At 35.8% G+C, this 19,835-nt stretch overlaps 2 protein-coding genes across 2 annotated transcripts in view; both read right to left on the minus strand.

Moving 5' to 3' along the window:
- The window catches only part of rdgA (retinal degeneration A), a 42,034-nt gene extending 22,471 nt beyond the window's left edge, over positions 1-19,563 (minus strand). The window contains exon 1 of the mRNA XM_034339486.2: positions 19,064-19,563. The gene's annotated coding sequence lies outside the window, so the exon portion shown is untranslated. The remainder of the gene's footprint in view (positions 1-19,063) is intronic.
- Positions 3-15,314, minus strand: LOC143305726 (uncharacterized). The gene is made up of 4 exons (XM_076690471.1): positions 12,102-15,314; positions 9,256-9,672; positions 4,009-4,113; positions 3-3,852 (listed from the first exon to the last, which is right to left on the minus strand). The coding sequence occupies exons 2-4, from the start codon at positions 9,342-9,344 to the stop codon at positions 3,846-3,848; spliced, it is 201 nt and encodes a 66-aa protein (XP_076546586.1). The 5' UTR covers positions 9,345-9,672; positions 12,102-15,314; the 3' UTR covers positions 3-3,845.
- Positions 19,564-19,835: the final 272 nt, after the last annotated feature.

Below are 19,835 nucleotides of genomic sequence, written 5' to 3' on the forward strand. Positions count from 1 at the left end.
ATGAAATCAAGATACGTTAATTGTATAGCGGAGTCATCGGGCATCGCGATAAAAAAGAAATCGTAATTGAATTTTTTCTTATCTACACGCGTTGGATATTTGATTGCTGGGTCGAGGACAATTTTTAGGGCGAAGTGTTTCATCGACCGTTTGATTGATTTTACTTTTGTTACGTTCCGAGTAATAGCCAAAGAATAACGCGAGTCATCGTTGGTATAGAGGTCGACTCGGCAGATCCTATTTCTCACGAGTTCCTCGAATTGATTGTCGTCTGTCAACGACGAAACGGACTTCCGTCATCCTCCCTTTTGGTTTCTTTCCCCTTTCTCCTGCCACCCATGTGGCGAAGTATCGACGAAAATCGAATATTATCAAAAATGATTCTTTAAGTAGCTGGAAACTATCGCAACAGTAAATTTATCAAGCGCACATTGAATCATCAACCGTAACCTTTCGCTGTTGGAAACTGTTTATGGATAGACACAGTTAATTGATCGTTAAAAAATAAATAGACAAAATGTCGTATACGAGTTTGCAAATTTTACTTTCAACCGCAATATTCGAAATATTAACTATTGCGTGTTTTTTTTTAACGAACAGGTAAACCGGGAGTGTGCATTCTGTCACTTCGATTTTGCTCTAATTAAAATGCACTCGAATTGAAACAATTAAAGATTAAGCGTTTCAAAAATTTCCGCGTTCGACACGCAACGTGGCTGGTTTGCAGGTTGACGAGCAATCGATGCAGGCGAAACAAATAAATACATATAAACGATATCCGCGACTCGATAAAACAGCGCTCATTAAATAATAAACGACATCGATTAATATTTTCCGCCGGGTTTACGTTGAAAATCAGCCACGACGTTTTTTTATTCAGCCACGTTATCGAAAGCGGAATGTTCTAGCCCCATTTCTATGCGGAATAATCGATACGACCGATTAGCACCGCGCGACATTTTCACTTCACTCGAAAAACACTCGACCCGGAAGGAGAACAAGCGGTTTTTCCCACGATAAAACTTGGAAAACACAGAAAAATTTGAAATTCAAAGGGACAAAATTCTTTTTTCCCAAAATTCTTCCTCGAACGCCTTGTTTTCTCGTTGAAAATTTTTCGAATGCGATTCGCGGTAACAAAAAACAAAAAAATAATTCGTGTTTTGAATGCCTAGCTCAACGGAATTCTTAATTTTTGAGGGAGGAAAAAAGAAAATGAAGTAACACGCGAAAGCTCTCGTTCTCGTTTGCAAGCTGAAAAGAATCGATTTCCTGCCACATGGAATCTTCTGATTCTAAATGCGTCGTGCATGGAAACCCGATTCGAATAAAAAATTAACTCTATCACCGTCCATTCTGATCTTTACGAAATCCATAATTATGGAACTTTGTATTTGCTGCTCATTATTCAACGCTTGATTACCTAGCATCTAGGTCACTTTAATTGCTCGGATTAGTATTTATGAGATTTTTCAGTTTTCTTTTTATTAAATAGTAGATGCGACGACTTTTTATCATTTTTAATATAACACAACGTTTTATCGTCAATGTAATAAACAATTTTTATTTCCACCATACGCACCTAAGTGTTTACCACGCACTGGTGTAATATATGGACGTGCGTGAGGATTAAAAAGGAGACGGCATGTAAAATAGGTAGCAGTGTGCGGGAATAAAGAATCGTGTAGATATAACTTCAGCATTACGTATGCGCATAACTTACGACCGGCAGCCTCGACATTTTTGCAAATATAAATCCGTGACTTCTTAGGAAAGTTCGCGTGTCTAGTGATTTGTGGATCGCTCCAAGTATGACGCGATCGTTGTTGACTCATTTGTTGAAAATATGGAGGAAAATACATCGGGGGGAAAAAAATGAAATGTTCTACCATTAGGGACAGTGATTGAGCGAGTGGATGATGACCAAAGCGTACGTCACACCCTTTGCTCGAGAAATAATTCTTGAAATAATTGGACAATTAATTAGAGAATGATACGTAATTGTAAAAACAGAAAGAAATAAAATATCCCTTTCCTTTTTGCTATGCGTAACTTCTCTTGATCGAAGCGGAGATCGAGTTTAATAATTAAGAAATATAAATGAAGTCGTGTTTATAGATTTTCAAATGAGGTACACATATGATTCTGTTTCCCCTCAACCATTAACATAAATTGAAAATTGCAAAGCAACTTTCCAAGCTTTCCTAGCCGTTTAAATCACAAAGTTTAACGATGTTCCGCGAAGCACCGGTAACAAATATTAAGCACGGAACATGCATAATACAGACGAGGTATAGTGCTCGTAAAATTCAGTTTACGTTGAAATTTGGAACGACCTCTATACATTATGTGTGATCTAGTACTGAAACTAAAACGAAATTACCGTTCGAACGCCTATTGGAGAGTAACCTGTCCTATATTTAGAAAATTACTATTTTTCTTTACTTTAATGAATTATATTTCTTGATTGATGCTTGATTGCCTAAGAAAAGATAATTTTGTGAAACTAATTTTTTGCTATTTTTATCATAAAGAGTAACAAGATTCGTCTGATGTGGTAGATAAAATTGTCACGAAGCACCGTGAAATTTCCTAAATTAGCCTTTAACCAATTATATAATTCACGCAAGAACGTGTTCATTCATCGTTCACGCCCAAATTAATCCGTTTGAATTCGACGATCCATGTTACGTTTATCCTATTAGCTAATCCAAATCTCCCGTTGAATTCCGGCACGATAAAAGCGCAGACGAATGATTAAATTTGAAAGGTCACCATACGGTATCTCGGTTTCCACAGAATCCCCGCGTATGTAATAACCTAACGAGAAACTGACAGCTACATTTAGAACTTTCCACGGAATACGTTCCATCGTTCTGATTAATTGTTACAATTCGCGTTGCTCTGTCCTGTGAAACTCTCCTTAATCTCTTTCAGTAATTTTCATCCTCATTTCAACGAAAATCGGAATTAATTTAGAAATGTAATTAAAACCCTCCATCATTCTAATAATACTTCTTTAAAGTTATTCTACGAAATCTTAATCCATCAGAGCTAGGATTCCCGACTTATGTTCCATGGAATTCTATGTTTATCTTGATCAAATTTGGTATTTCCTAATCAAATTTGTATTAGAGATTTAATTAACATTCTGACGACCACCCGTTTCGCAGAATTTATCACTTTTGTTATTTTAGATTTCAAGACTATTTATGGAATGATATTTAAAAAGATATAAAATTACTAATTGCTGATTTCTACTTGCAATATAAAATACTTGCATTCGTTTTCATATCAGCAATTGATAAAGCAAAAGGCAGAGGATCACCAAAGGATCTGCAATCCGCCCTATTTCAAGGACCTGATGCTAGCACATATTTTTCTCTATCCAAGATGGACGTGATCCCAAAAGATGATCACGTTTTGGCTATTTATATGACATATTCTGGACAACCGAAAGATTGAAAAGAATTTCGCTGCAGGACTTCCAATATTCTCTGGAAAATCCATGTAAACGTTTTTGGAATCGTTAAAGGGATTTATTGTATAGAGCTTTGATAATAAAATCTTTTTCCAAACGTGTCACGTCGATCATTTTTATCAGTGACAAATGCAGTCTCATCGTTCAATGGATAGGTACATTGTATACCTTTGGCATACAGTGAGAAGCAAAACTGAACCAATAATACTATTTTCCCAGAAAATGATTTACTTACATTGATATTAAATAATTTCAATAACATATCATACATTCTTAACAAGATTTTGTGTTCATTTTTGCAAATTATATAGTAACAAAAAAACCACCCTACCAGTCAAATTTACAGATGAAAGGATCCATCTCTTCAGACACTGCAATCCAGAACCACAAGGGCAAATTCCACAAAAATAAAAAAAAATAAATAAAAATAAAGAAAATAGGGAAGAGAAAAGTGCTTTCACACAAGCCAATCACACGAATCTCTCGTTTCTTGCCACACAATCTGCTCCCTTTCACACATTGCCAACCTTTCCTCCGACTCATCGGACGGTTTCTTATCTTCGCGGCATCGTAAGTTCGTGCCCTCTGCGAAATGCACCCGTTGTCCTAGTTCCGGCGACAATCCGAGCAACCTACAATGCACACGAGAAAACACCGAAATGGTGGTATACGATCACTGAAAGCACTGGCTGCCCTCGAGGGACGGGGCACACACACGCAGCACACGAACAAAAAAACAGCACACGTGTGTCAGCAGACCATTTTACAATTAACTTTCTATTTTAACCCTTTGCACTCCGACGATCTTCTAACAGGATTAAGGAACAAATTCGAGAACACTTTTACGGGACCATTACGTAGAAAATTAAATTTCATTTTTCTCCAAGGGAATTTTTCGAAATGCTTAAAATTTATATTCCAATTATAAAGTTACCAAATAAACATTGCTGTACTTCTTGCATCATTAACCCGACAAGGCTAATGGAGAGCAAAGGATTAACATGTTAAATGCCTCAGGGGTTTATACGTTAATAAAAACATGACAAATTTTGTATTAATAAGAGTGATGAGAGGAAATGTTTCAAACTGTTATTATATTAACAGCATAAGGTTGAAAATTGAATGTTTCAACAAGCTATTCGTATGTTTCTTAATTAATGGTTTAATATGTCTGACTACACATGTCCATTTTCACTGCGGTATTAATACATTGTCTGCCACAGTAGAAATACTTAGTCACATCTAGTACGGCCTAAAGTTGACCTATTTTTAAACGCCTCTTAAATCGGCGCATCCGTAAGGTTAACAGTGAAGGGTAACTGGCGTTCCAAAAAAGGAAACTTGAAAGTAAGCAAATTATTCGAGTAAGTACAAGCGATATGTGCAAATGTTTCTTCGATTTGACTGGTTTCGAAACGAGTATGCACATTCGATTGCGTCAGAACCGTGTGGCACCGATTTGCTTATCGAAAACAAGAAGGGTGTCTGCGACCGAGATAAAAGCGTGAATCGATTTCGCGGTAACATGACGTGAAAATGTTGGGAAAAAGAATCGACTGTGGGAATCTATTTCGACGAAACCAGGCGAATCTGGAGCAACACGAGGGTACGATGAAAATTTAAACAGGATCAGGGAACCATCTCGGCGGTTACTGAAAATCCGATCCAATTATAATTGAGAGGTGTTCGATACATACATATTTGTTAGAATATTTCTGAATAATAAAAAATTAGTTCGCTGAGAACAACGCAAATTGTAATTAAAATTACAAAAGTACAATAAAATAGCATTTATGCTTCATGAATATCTGTAACTATGTACGGAGGTCTTTAGAATGTGTGCCCCCTCTCTCGAAGCATTTCAAAATAGAAAAATATATCTTTTACGAGATTTTACAGGGGACATACAAAATAGGATAAAATACAGTGTATACATAACTATACAAAAAGTGCACCTGAGAAATATCTACTTAAATGTGTAAAAATGATAACCAACCTTTCGTTTCTGATTACAATATTTAATTGTCAGCAAGTAATTAAAGATTCAATTATTATATTTTCTGATATTTTCAATTCAGAAACGAAAGTTCAGTCGCTGTAACGATATCAACTTCGCAAGCACCTGTCGCGATTTATAATCAACAGGTTGATTGTCCTGAAGATCACTGATAGCTAGGGCGAGAAAATCAAGAAATTACAAAAGAAAAAAGAAAGAAGGGTTCTGAATATAATTATCAACGAAATTTCTATTGATACGATGGCTCTCGCAGTGGAAATGCACATGTATAGTTTAGACGAACACGCATGTATCTGTACGTTTCATCACGAAAATTGATTCGGATTTAGCTGTATGCAGTAAATTTGCATATTGTCGAAAATACGGAAGGGAAAAAAAAAGAATTTCATTATCCGATAACTGTCGACGTGGGATCCCAGAGAATGCTTTGCCTCATACTGCTTTTCACCTCTTGAATATTCATTCGAATTAACGTTCACTCCGGCTCGAACCATCCTCTTTATTTATTTAATAAATATCTAAAAAATTAAACAACGAACGAAACGGAAGCATTCCGTGCTTTCATTTGAAAACTTTATGCAGGTAAACAGGCTTCCAATTGAATGGAAACCATCGGAGAAACTGAAGCTAAACTTTGAACGAATTGAAAAGTTTCAATCGGGATGAGAGATATTCATAACTGAATATAATTACACAAAGAAATGATTAATTTGTTTATCAGGAAAATATTTAAAGACAAACGTTTACAATTAATGTATTTATCAGCATTGTTGAAACAGTAAACAGACAAACCATGCGAGGAGAAGTAACGAGGCGAGTTCTCAAGGAACTCGAGCGGCTCGTTAAAAATCTGTACGTCGCTGCATTTTATCTAATTAACTACTAATTAATTTTCAAAGCATTGCAATTAAGATATTACCATGCAAACGAAATCAACCACTAGTGCTTTGACCCTTGACCTTTTCGCGCGACAAGCTTGTATTCACATCGAAAAAAAAAAGGAACCATTTGAATTTCATTATGAATGGAGGTCAAGGAAGCCACGTTTCGGATTCAGAGATCGAGGAGAAAAGGGACAAACGAAAAACTACCACGCCAACTTATAATGGAATTTTATTCCATGAAAAGTCGGACGGGGAAACCGGCTAAGGCAAGCACCAGAAAAAACGGGAGAACAAAAGTAACAGGGAAATTCTTTATTTCCAGTAATTCCAGTAAAGCAATGAGTATATTTAAATCGATTCTTTTGCATTTTTTAGTTAATTTTTGAATTTCAACTTTTCTATTCCGTGCCTCTTACTGTTAATAAATTGAAGATTAAAGAATAAATCTAACAATAATAATTTAAGGTAAGAAAAAAGTAGGAAGTAAAAGAAAGAAACTTCCGTTTAACTCTCATTGTAAAAGTCCCGGCTAAGGAATCATTTTCACTCGAAGAGATCACAATGAAGAAGCGTGAAAGGAGGAATAAAAGGTGAGCAAACTGGGTGCTCCTCGTTGAAGAACTGAAAGCTCAATCAAAAAGCTGCGACCCATTTAGAGATTCCCAGTTGCGAGCTTTTCTACCATTCGCCTCGTTATTTCTCTGTATCTGCTGGACTTCAGGTAACACTTTACTCGTGGAACAAAATCAGGCTGGTTGGACAGATTCATTAACGAAAAAGGTTCAAGAATATAATGCTTCCTTTTGTTCAAAAGTAATATCCTAAATGTCAAGTCATCCTATAAATAACGTCATTTTTACAATCCATCAACGATATTGTATCGAGAAATACTGATAACATTCCAATGAGAAATTATCAATTTGATATTTCTACAAAATATTGATATCTATCCAATACTAAGATACTTTCATCATTTCAAAAAGTACCAAATGGATATCAATCCTTTCGTAGATGTATCGATTTTTATTAGATACTTACATATTTCATACTATTCGATGCAGTATCATAATTTCAGTATCATAGTTATGGCTATTTCTACTGCGGTGATGAATTGATTAACGTTAGAACTACTAGCATTCGATTCATATTTTCAAATTACTAACTATTCTTTAATTCTATAAAAATTGATATATTGTATATAAAATGATTTGAAAAACTTGCAAAATCACAGGGTAGATGGATATCTTGAGGAGCAATAGTGGATGCTTGCGAAACCAGAGACTTTGTATATACATACACAGGTGACTCTTGTTGACCAAGAAAATTCTAACCAGCCTCGATGCTAATTTGTTTATTCCGGTTGGAAACACTTCGCGTGATCACAGTCACTTCTGTCGAGGCCTGGGTCGATTAGAAATAGTCTGACCATTCGTACCGAGGCGTTTCAAACAAAGATTAAACGGCTTGTACGTGCTTATTTCCGACAACGGAATTTATGAAGCCCGAGAATTGCGTTACACGAGTAGCTGAACGAATTTCACGGCCGGCTCGTTAATCTCCCCCGACGTGTATAGTTTTAAAGTTAACTTTATTACATGGTTAACTATTAACCACTTTGATCGCAAACCACTTGAAACCAGAAAAGATATATGTAATAATTGTTCGCTCGGCAGAGAACGCGTGATTTAATATCGAATAAAAATGAGGAAATCATGTAATTGTTATTACAACTGATCTGATACAATTATAGAATCTATTAATACTAGAGTCTACGTAACGTATTATCATTGTACGTAAAGTTATGCAAAGTAACGTGACTCATTGTCAATATGTTGTCATGACCTAAACATTCTATTCCATAATTATCAAAGGACGGAATCTGGTACACGAAAATCATCAAATCTGGAGCAATGTTACAGTTTGTCCTAATTTCAACAATGTGAAAGTTTCTGGAGCAACTGTGAATTTTTCTAAAAATTATCATGTACTTTACATAATTCCAAGCAGCATTATAATTCCAGAATCAAGGAAGATTCAGTAAATTCGAGCAACTCGAAATGTTAAATGAGAAGCTTCATTTCAGAAGTACAATTGATTCTTTATTGAATTAAAATAGACTGAAAGGGACTTGATTTCTAAATGAATTTCCATCAATTTGAAATATTAAAATTTGTTCGCTATGTTCGTCGTCCGATATTCCCTTGATTTCTGAATAGGTCTATTAATTATTCACAGTTTGAAACGGGTAAAATTTCGTAACAAATTTTCTACGGTCCGCGCAAGATTTGAGATATTCAAATGAAATTGTCAACAGCACACGGTTTGTACATTGACTCTTGACAATTCATGTAAATTTATTCAAGTTTCCTCTCGACGTTTATAAATATAAGGCGATAGTTTGTCTCTTGTATCAACTGAATTTCAATATTCCAGATAAGAGTAAAAATAACGCATTCGGTCAGTCGGTAATAATACTCCGAATCATTCAATTTTCTACCTTCAATTATATTTTCATTAACAATAACTATGCAACAATCATCTTCCAGATATTAAGAAAATACATTTGAGATTATAGTGCCGTTTTGAAAATAAACATAAAGACTCATTTGTAACCCGTACAATCTATTATCATATAAATTTCAAAGAAAACATGGGATAATTTTCAAAGTAAATCTAATATAATCCGTGCACCACTTGTACCACATAAATCTCGAGAAAATAAATTTGAGATCGCGATGTTATTTTCAAAATAAATACAAACGCCCAACACTATGTTATCGTATAAATCTCAAAGGAAATTTGTAATCGTTTTCAAAGTAAACGTAAAGATTGATAAAAAAAAAAAAAATCAAATTTATAATGCATAGACTCACTTAAAGCTCAATCCATATACTTTAGTAGGTTCCGGTGAGGAAGTGTTGCAGCTTAGCCAACTGAACCAGGGTAAACATTCGATGAACATTTTCCTGAATGTTTTTTTTTAGATGAGAAATACTCCAGCAGATGACAAAAGACGGGATTCGTGTAACCGTAAATGAACTGATGCACTTTCCTGCGATCTCCTCTGCAACTCCGCGTTTCACTAACAGCAACGACGACCACGTCATTCACATTTTCTAGCAAGATATTACGTCAGGGGCACCCGATAAAAACCACACTTCGAAATTCTCTTAAACGTAAATCACTGTTCAAACGAGTCACCTTTAAAACTTCACGTGATTTTACGGATTATGCTGTAAATCCAACACGTTGAATGTCATGCGGGTGACAAGCGCCACAAAAATATAAATCTAAAATTTCAAGCAATAATAATACGCAACTACTTGTGTAAAACATCAAGTGAATAAATTAAAAAATTTCACGATCTTTTACACCGCAGTATTCAAAGTATCAATTAATATTACCATCTCATGAAAATTACAAGAACATTTTTTTGTAATTATTTAGAAGTTGGTCCTCCTCACCGATTTTCGTGACCTTGAAATATGTTATCAAGGTCATCATTCTGAACAACTTTTCCCTATACATGTTACCGCCGCTCGGCCTTAGTTTCCGAGATATTTGCAAAAATCTTTAGTTAAACTTAGATTACGAGTACACTGTATTCAAGGGAAAAATGGAGACTGAATGATGATTGAAAGAGTGATTGAAGTGGTTTGAGGTTAGGGTTAGGGTTAGGGTTTTATTTTTGATTTTTTCACGTTATAATTACTCTTTATTTCACTTTTTATATACTGTATACCTATTATTCATTTTGTGTTTTGTCAGAAATCGGAAACATTTAGCCCATCACGTCGAAAAATGCCATTATAAGATCATTAACATGATGTTGATATCGGAATAAAAACTCAGCTATATATCCCACGTAATGGGACGTACGAGTATCATAACGAGGAATATTAGTTCTCGTATCACGCCATGTACGCTCTGAACCTAAACCTAACCTAAACCTAACCTAAGCTAACCTAACCCTAACCCTAACCCTAACCCTAACCTCAAACCACTTCAATTACTCTTTCAATCACTATTCAGTCTCCATATTTCCCGGAATCCAGTGTACTGGTGACATAAGTATAACTGCAGTTTTTTACGAATATCTCGGAAACTAAGGCCGAGCGGCGGTAACATGTATAGGGAAAAGTTGTTCAGAATGATGACCTTGACAACATATTTCAAGGTCACGAAAATCGGTGAGGAGGACCAACTTCTAAATAATTACCCATTTTTTTCTTAATTCTGTTGGAAAACATTAGTACAGTACTTAAACTCTTATTTATAACTATTCAACTTAGTGAACGTATTAATGTTGGATTTTAAATTGCAAAATCGAAAATTTACATCGAATGATGAAATTTATACACATTAAATGAGACATGGATACAGAACTGTGTAAACACGATGTTTTTCACGATCGAGGACAAACGAACCTGACCGGTTTAGATACATAAACAGAACACGTATATCACGTGTGTATTTTTTCTACTAGACTTTGAAAATTTAAACTTTTTCAATAATATTCCTCTTATAGCCATCAATTTAAATTGCATATACAGGAAGGATTAATTGCTGAAGAGCAATTAGAAATAATTCATGAAGATCATGGTAATTAGAGTTTATTAAACAGTAAAATAACAACTCCTCTATAATTTTTTCTAACTTTACGTACTAACCTGACCCAGTTACAGAATTACCCTGTACAGACGATAACGTATGATCATGTATTACAACATTTAACAACGTTACAACGTCGGCTCAACTTTCGAACTATTAACAGGAGAACGGTTTCTCAAACAGCACCGTTCGTTTCGTTTCGAAAACAAAGTTTTTGCAATTAAATTTGTCCTCCTCGCTTATTTATGTATCTTTCGTTCTAATAGCGCATGGGGTTCAAAGGAAACTTGTGTTTTTCGTTTGGAAAAACTTGCTCTAACGTGTTCCATTTCAATTGTAATTGTTTCAACGGGATAACAAAGTACGTAACTAACCGTTCACAGTGACCGTAGCGTAAATAGAACAGAGAATTCCGTCAAAGCGGTAAATTGAAACATTCCGGTAAAACGAGACAAGCTTTTAATGGTTGTACACACGACTCTTTTCGTAACGAACCAGATCGGATCAAGATGATAAACGAAAATTGACTGTCACGTTTGAATTAAAATATTCTGTGGTTGGTTGATTCTGTTCGAAGTAGAAGAAGGATCAATTTGTATATTGGAAAAGTTGAAAAAATATCGTGTCCAATATAATTTTCTTTGATAAAAGTTACGTCAAACTTGATGAAGTAGAAAGGATTCATCGTAAAAGTGGCCAATCTGTCAACAATATTCTGACGTATTCAATCAGACGGTAAAAATTAAAATAACATCAAACGATGAAATTCAATCAAATCGCAACTGAAATCCAGCGAACAGGTAAAAGTCACTATGGGAGTCACAGTAATACAAACATTTTTCTCAAGCATACCGGGAGCATCAATTGAAACACGTTTTATCTCTGACGTTAGTAAATCATATTTTACCATGTTACAGTAGAATTCCATTTATTTCAGTAAAATTGATCCATTTCGATATTAAAATGAATGAAAGATTAAACCCTTGACTATCCCACGGGTAATCACCGACGACCGGTTCGGAGTTGCGATTAGAACACAATGTATTTTCCACCTTAATTAATATTCATGTAATTGTAATTAATAAATGAACTTTGATTTAACACAAACCATTAACTGTTTCTATCAGTCGGAAATAACGTAACACAATCTCACATCTATGGAACATAACTTTTCTTTGCCGTCGATGGATTCACGAATCAAAACGAACTGTGTTTGAAGGCTCCGCGGAGAATACTATAATGAAACGTGTCTTCCCCTTTCAGTTTTGTCTGTTGTCTCACACCGGTTCTCCCACTTTGACCGGCTGTTCAAACAGGAGAGACCGGTATGGTGTTGAGCGAATCATTATAATCGCGTGATCTCGATCACGTGTATATAGGAATTAAGAATTGACGTTCGTCATTTACACTAGCAATAAGCGAAGAAAAACGTTAGGAGAAAAGAATTAAAGATACAAATTACCATTTCTGTCATTTGTTGTAGGATCAATTTCTAAATTACAACCTCTTTTTTTTCTTTTAAATTTAGTAAGAATTTTTCTTACGGAAAATTGGAAGGCACCAATGACATGGGGTTCAAGGAATCTGAACTTTGCGAAAATCCGTTACGGTGCAAGATTATAAATTCTCCAAGGATAGAGGAGAGAATTTCGAAGTTTAATGTGCATCGTGTCAGCAACAATCATCCATGCGGATTACGCGTTTGACTTCGTGCAAACGTACTTTGTAAACTTGGCTCGAGATGCTCGAGGTAACTCGAAACTCTATGATGTTGAACTTTGCGGACAAGTTGCGAACAGAAACGAGGTTCGTCCCCTTAAACCATCCCTGCTACGGCTCTAATTCCAGTTGTCTTTTACGTTTAATTGAAATTGGAAATACGAGTAGACGAGCTCTACTCAAACATTGCGATTAATGTTACGTTATAATCGAATGATATTCAGTTATATAAACACAGCCCAATTTCGACAAACGATCGAAATCGTATGATATAATTAGAGGCGATCACGTAAGCTCCCGTAAATGATCTTCGCAAACGTAACACGTAATTCGAGTATTTTTCTTCAAGTTATTACTGTCAATTGCAAATATTAATTTCACACTACACGTAACATTTCAAACACGAACTATTTTCCCGGCTACCTATCGCAAAAACAGTAAAAAGAACGAAGGAAACCGCTAATCGTTTCTCAATATTTTATTTAACGAATTCTAACGATATCTTAAATTATAAATGCGAAATGTAAACTCATCACGGAGAAACCTGTACGAATGCAGTAGTTTGAATAAGAAATTGAAATGTGGATAAGGAATTTGAAAAGTTTCTTTTTCTGTCGCAGAAGAACTGCAACAGTGATTCGGAAAGTTTACGCTCTTATCGAGAAGTAACGACTTTCTCGTTAAACCTGACGAAATCAAAAAGTTTCCTTGAAGCAATCATTCGCGAGGTATTTACCGATACCTAGAGACATTAATTGCCTTACGAATGACGTTCAAGGATGTTTGAAAGGTGATTAAAATATCAGTCGTAAAGAAATACTGACACTTTGCGTCAATTTATTTATAATAAATAGAAACTTTGTTGAATAAAACAGAAATTAACGGTCAAATTATGATAAAGGTATCTGTTACAGAATATCAATTTAATGAACCATTCCCGGATGGTTGTAAATTCAACATTTGAAATGAATCCGCGGAAATATTATCTATATCAGTTTTGACCGAATGAATATTTATATATCTTGATAGAAATAATATTATTGATTTTATTCGCAAGTCATAACTAATGCAGCTAAAAATAAGTCTCGAGACCTTAAAATTCACGAACGTACGAATTGCAAATGAGGAAAAATTTCGGGAGTAATGTTAGAAGATCAGGAATCAGCGAGTCGCTATTGGGAATTGCACTAGGATATAAAAGATATTTTATAATAAATGAAACAGTAAGAAATAGGATAAAATAGGACAATTAACAATTTGAATGCAGAACATTCCCCTAAAATAATCATTTTAAATAGAAATGGCATAACACCGAGAGCATTAATATCTCCTAAATACAAACATGTATTTTTAAATTCTGACTAATAAAGCATTGCAACGGATTATTGATGATTCAAATTTGACAGTCAGACAGATGTGCCTAATCCGTCTGAAACACATATCGTTTAAACGATATTATTACATAGAGCATAATAATACAGTAAACTATGTGCGTTTATTTTTTAATTTCCACCTTTTACATTGACGAAACACGTGCAAGATAATGATAATGGGAGCAGCTGCAAGGCTCTGATGATTACGTAACATCGTCGAAGAGATCCTCGAGCGTTTTTCAAACGGTGTATTCAAATTGGACAAAAACAAGAAGAATAATTAATATCGAGGACAGTGGGTTTAATCAAAGAATAAAAAGTGTTCGACGATCAAAGGGGGCAGGTGATAGGAAGCGTTTTTCGACGATGGAATAATAAATTTCTCAACGTGCTTCGGCAATTTCGCTAAGCTGACATGGCGAAAGCTTTACCGTTTATATTAACACGATTTCAAGCGTTCAAGAGCTGGCTGATATTAAAACGCAGAAAGATGTAGCGGTAAAATTAATAACGCAACTTTTTAATTATTTTAAAGAGTTTCGCTAAGCCGTGCGAAAACGAAAACGATGATATTTTTATCGCATCAAGGAATTCATCATCTCTGTTAAAAAGGAAGTATATTACCTGGAAATATCCAAGTGCATTCTAAAACGATTCACGTTTAAGCGATTCTTTTGAACGAAGAGCGAGCGAATTTCTCCGTTGAAGAATTAAATGATAAATACGGAAGGCGCGGATTCTGAAAAGCTTCCTATTCAAATTCGTTCGAGCATATTTAAAAACTTTATTAAGAAAATGTGACGAGCGAATGAAAGGATTCGAGGAAAAGCGAAAGAATCGGGTGATACCACGATGAAGAATATCTTCCGATGAAATCGGTAACGAATCGAGTCTCGAACAGCGACTACTTAATTGACTTCGAGAACTGAATAAAATAACAATGGATATTATTTTGCAGCTGTAACTTCAGTGTCGTAACAATTGTTGATAAAGTGGCAAGTACAAACGTGCCAATAAAGGAATAATTAATTGCGAAGGAGGAAAAGCGCGAAGAAATTGTCGTCTGATGTCGAGAATCATTCTCCCAGAAAAGAAATAATAATTTGCAAGGTTCAAAGCTACACCAGACGAAAAGCGAAACTGTTCGAATTAAAGGATATTCACGCGTTAATTTCACAGATTTCGAGTTTCCTTAAAAAGCTACACACGTCCAGGAAAGAAATATTCATCCTCACCCGTCCTTATCCTCTTCCCGGTCCGTCTCTTCTTTATCTCCCATATTCTTCCACGATACTTTCTCAGCTACGGATCACGAAGTTAGGGTTGCCTGTACGAAGAGGGGTACATAACGTGCCAGATAAACGGCAATCCGTTCGTTTACGAGTATTTTAACCAACTGGTAATTCGCACGAGTAGAAGAAGAATGGCGCGATCAGAGAGTTGGTCAATCCGAGCTGGTCTCGCTATCAAATTTTGCTCAACTGGCTCGGTTGAAGTAGCCCAAGGCATCGTTAACTGTTACGGCTTCGGAAATCCCGCAAGCACCCAATTCTATTTTGTATAATGCCATAATGCCATTAGAGGGGTATCCTATATCGTTGTTTTCCGCATGCGGTGTGTTACAAATGGGACGACAAACGAATGGAGCATAATCGTTTGTGAGAAAACATCTAGAGAAGAATTCCGCTAACTACTTCGAGTAACCATTTACTGTAACGTTCAATAAAAACGGGGGAAAGTTGTTCGAAACTTTTTCCAATAAAATAATTCAGATCCTCTCTGAAGAAAGAAGCCACACCTGGCAAGTTTCAATGAAAAATTAGAAATCAGATGAGAAAATTAGAAGACAATTTGAAAAACCAAAAGAACGAAGAAGCTTTTAAATGGAACATGGGCTTCCTCTAAAGTCGAACCTACATTTATAATCCTGTTCAAAGGGATACCTGTCGACGTTTCAATATATGTTACAAGATATTACAATACATTATATGTATACAAGAAGATTAAAATCTTCACCCTTGTAACTATAGAAATACATACGTATATTCGATGCACGGAGTGTCTTATGCAACTTTTCAAGGAAAATTGAAATACTCGAAGATACAATGGTCTTATGAATAGGAGAAAATGTACAATCGGAAAGGGTTAAGGGTTTTGTACATAATTAATTCTTCAAATCCTTATATAATAACAATTTGATTATAGATCGGTATAGCTCAGTATCTGTTCGCCTCAATTCTAAAACATTTATCTTCCATGGGTTAACAAGGGTTATTTTCCTAATAATTCCCTGAATTACGTATTTCTAAAGCAAGAAACGTAGAAGCCGTGAATAAACGTAGTACTACACCGCGAATGTGTTAACAGAACGACTCTGTTGTTTACAACACACGCATACAAAGTTAAAAGATCCTATGAATACGTACGATGCTATTCATTTCTCTCTGTTAGCAACACACTAACGCACGACACTCCAACTTATGCGGATGCACCTCTCTGACTTTAACTGTATGCATTCCCTTGACATACGGTCTGAATCGTGCCTATTGTGAAGACGTAACGAAGCGTCGGCTAAACGACTTCTGATGTTCTACCAACAACCGATGCATTCTTGTTTAATTTCCTGCAAGTGAAACAACATCACTCCGTTTCTCTTCAACCAATGATCGTGAAAACGTTTTGTATATTATATGTATAGCTGGATAAAATTGCAATATAAAATTGATACTTCAATTATGAATCAAAGAATTTTTTAACACATTTTTTTAAATCTAAGGGTAAGATATATTGTATAGTAATTGCCTGTCGATAAGGTGCTAATATTATAAAAATAAATGTGAAAGAGGGTGATGGTTTGAACTGTGAGAACTTTCCTTTAAAGTATTGATCTTTAAAGAGAAGCAGGTGCATTATATTCCGTTACGTAAACGGATAAACAAGAAAGCGTTACCTTTTTCAAAGTATACTTTATATTCTAATTATGAATATAATTAAAAAGCATTATTAATATTAAGAAGATAACGAATAACCTAGTTAAGTAAATTTCGCTTATCACGTTTGAACACTCTATTAATTTATCAATTTAATTCATGAATTTTTCACGATCAATCCATTGCATCAAATTTAATTCCCTGCAGTATGGACAAAATAAACTTTGATATTTTAAATGTAAATTGTTGCCGTATCAGCGGACCCATCGTTTAACGGTTAATTATGTAAATGAAAAATTATTATAAATTTATGAAACACAAAGGTAAAAGTCAGTGGAAAATGCGATAGCTATCGGGGACATGTTAAATGTTTTTAGTATAAAGGAATCGTCGAACAATTTAAAAGCGAAATATTACTCTGAACGTTTCAGTGAACTGAAAATACAAATCTTTCGATATTTACATACCCGCAATTACAAAATAATCGTCCGCATTTCCGGAACTCCGTCGACAGTAAGCAGTTAATCATTCGAGCGTAACGCTCGTATTCTAGGTGAGATACTTTGTTAACGCACAAATGTACAATAACAGGAAATAGGTATTCACAGTTATTATGCATTATTACGCAACAATTTGCAACCATACACGGGACATTTCGTGGTTAATTTCGAGGCGTTTCAATTGTACGATGGTAGGAACGCGCAATAAACGTTTAATCGTTTATAGTGCAACGTGTTTTCGATATTAATCATTGAATCATTTGTGGTCTATTTTTAAAATCCAACGATCTGTAATGCACGCGGCTTGTAATTTCAACGATTTACGTTTGATACGACTGCATCGTATTCGTTAAAAGCATGTAATAACAGCGTGTGCTGTAAAAAGTGCTGCTGGCTATATGATTTTGTTAATTAAATGTTGTACAAGAAATGAATTAATTTCTTTAATGAAAAAGTATTAAATGTGATATTTGAAACTCCGGTTACTAATGTTTCTGGTTCTATATGGCGTTCGCTAATTCCCTGTTAGGAACGCTTTTTGGTCACGTGACCATCCCCTCTTTTACTTACATACCCAATGAACCGATCAACTGTGTCACGTGATAATTCCTCTTTCGTTACAAGTTCCCACCTTCAGAGCGCCGAATACGAGAAATTAAGCGCATAAATTCCTTAAATGTTCCTCTTGATAAAGGTGAGGATATAAGGAAATACGCTCTGTTTCATTACCGCTGATATAATAGGTCTAACCTTGGATCAAAATTGACTCGATGTTGACTGGACGAGGATTAAACACTAACGTGAGATCCTAATTTAACGTTTCTACGCCTACGGCTATTTCTGATTGTACGAAAACAATGGAGTTCATAATAAATCAACCTACGCACGTGACTTTATGGTCAGAATAATTGCTTGAACTAAAAACACGACCTTCTTACCACTACGTGCCTTCTTAAATCATCTACTTAATGTGACCAGGCTTGGAAGGACAATTACATGTGATTGGAGCTTCATACCTGGTAGGCTGGAACGTTGCAAATTTTAACTCATTAATCACGCGTTGGCCTAATATCACAAAAGTGAACTACTTTATATGCAATTAATGATAAAAAGTCATCACTCTACGCTTATCGTTAAGGTTATTTTTTGAGTAGGCACTCAAGGAAATGAAAATCTAAAATTTCTTTTCACGCTCCTATCTATATCGCGCTGTCAGTTATTCTCACATTACGCTACGTTAGATTTTATAATCGTTCTTATCGCGTGTATCACTCGTTATCAGGAAATCGCGAATTAACACGAACCACCACGAAGTGGTTCCCGCTCGTCCCTCGACAGAAATCGTCAATTTCCGTCGAGCTCCGGCTGCCGTAGGACGGCGTCGTTTTCTGGCTCCGTAAAACGAATGTTCAAACACTGGTGAAACGTCGTGCAAGTAGCGTGTACAAGTGAATTTGCTTGGTTGTCATAAAAATCTGTCGTTCGTTTCGAACCGAAAATTGATTTTTATCCTATATGTATATGACGTATTTGCTCGTTAACTGTTACCTCATCGATTGTGGTTTTCCCACGGTCAAGCCGTTTCGTAGTCAGCTCCTCATTCTTCCTCTCTTCATCTCCTTGATAGCCAGCATTGTAGCCATGTGCACGTGAACGTGGCCGTTCTGTACAACGATCACCGCCATGACACACGATTCCTCGTTCCCGTGGCGGGAGACTGGTTTACGAACATTTCACGATCTCACCAATGGCACGCGCGACATTCAACGGGATTGTTTTGGCAACCGGCAACAGGTCCCGTTACTCACTGTTTAACGACACGCGTCGGTCTTGTTATTGTTTATTGTTCGCTCACTGCACAGCTGCAAGCGTCGCGTAGCGTCGTTTTAGCGTTGATCGCGTCGGTCTCGCGAACGATTGCTCTATTTCGGTCCACTCAGGTAAGAGAGGAGAGACAGCACAGTCTGACTCGGACGAATGCTTGGCGACACTATTAACGAAGCTTAAAAAGAACGACCACTTTGAAAACCGTAAGAGAGAAAAGGAGAAATGAGCCAGGGAAACTGAGAAAGAGTAAGTATAAAAGAGAGGAGAAACACGAGACTCGGAGCCAACGGCTACCATTATAAATAGTTGCGACCGCTAGCGATGGGAGTAATACCCTCGCGTCCGCTAGGTGGTACAACTGTGCATGCCGCGCATTTTTAAAAATTTCAAATGATGCGCAAGAAGACGTATAGAGCACTCCAAATCAGGTCAATTTTAGAAATTAATTGGGAACAAACTACGAAAAATAATTCAATACAAGTTTTTGCATTTT

The sequence above is a fragment of the Osmia lignaria genome, chromosome 10 (assembly GCF_051020975.1).
Source record: "Osmia lignaria lignaria isolate PbOS001 chromosome 10, iyOsmLign1, whole genome shotgun sequence".
NCBI lineage: Eukaryota > Metazoa > Arthropoda > Insecta > Hymenoptera > Megachilidae > Osmia > Osmia lignaria.

Excerpts from the sequence above, each read along its gene's own strand:
- LOC143305726 (XM_076690471.1), bottom strand. The coding sequence starts at position 9,344 with ATGTTCATCGAATGTTTACCCTGGTTCAGTTGGCTAAGCTGCAACACT. Across the intron at positions 4,114-9,255 it reads GTATATGGATTGAGCTTTAA|GTTGCTCGGATTGTCGCCGG; the intron begins GTGAGTCTATGC and ends TGTGCATTGTAG.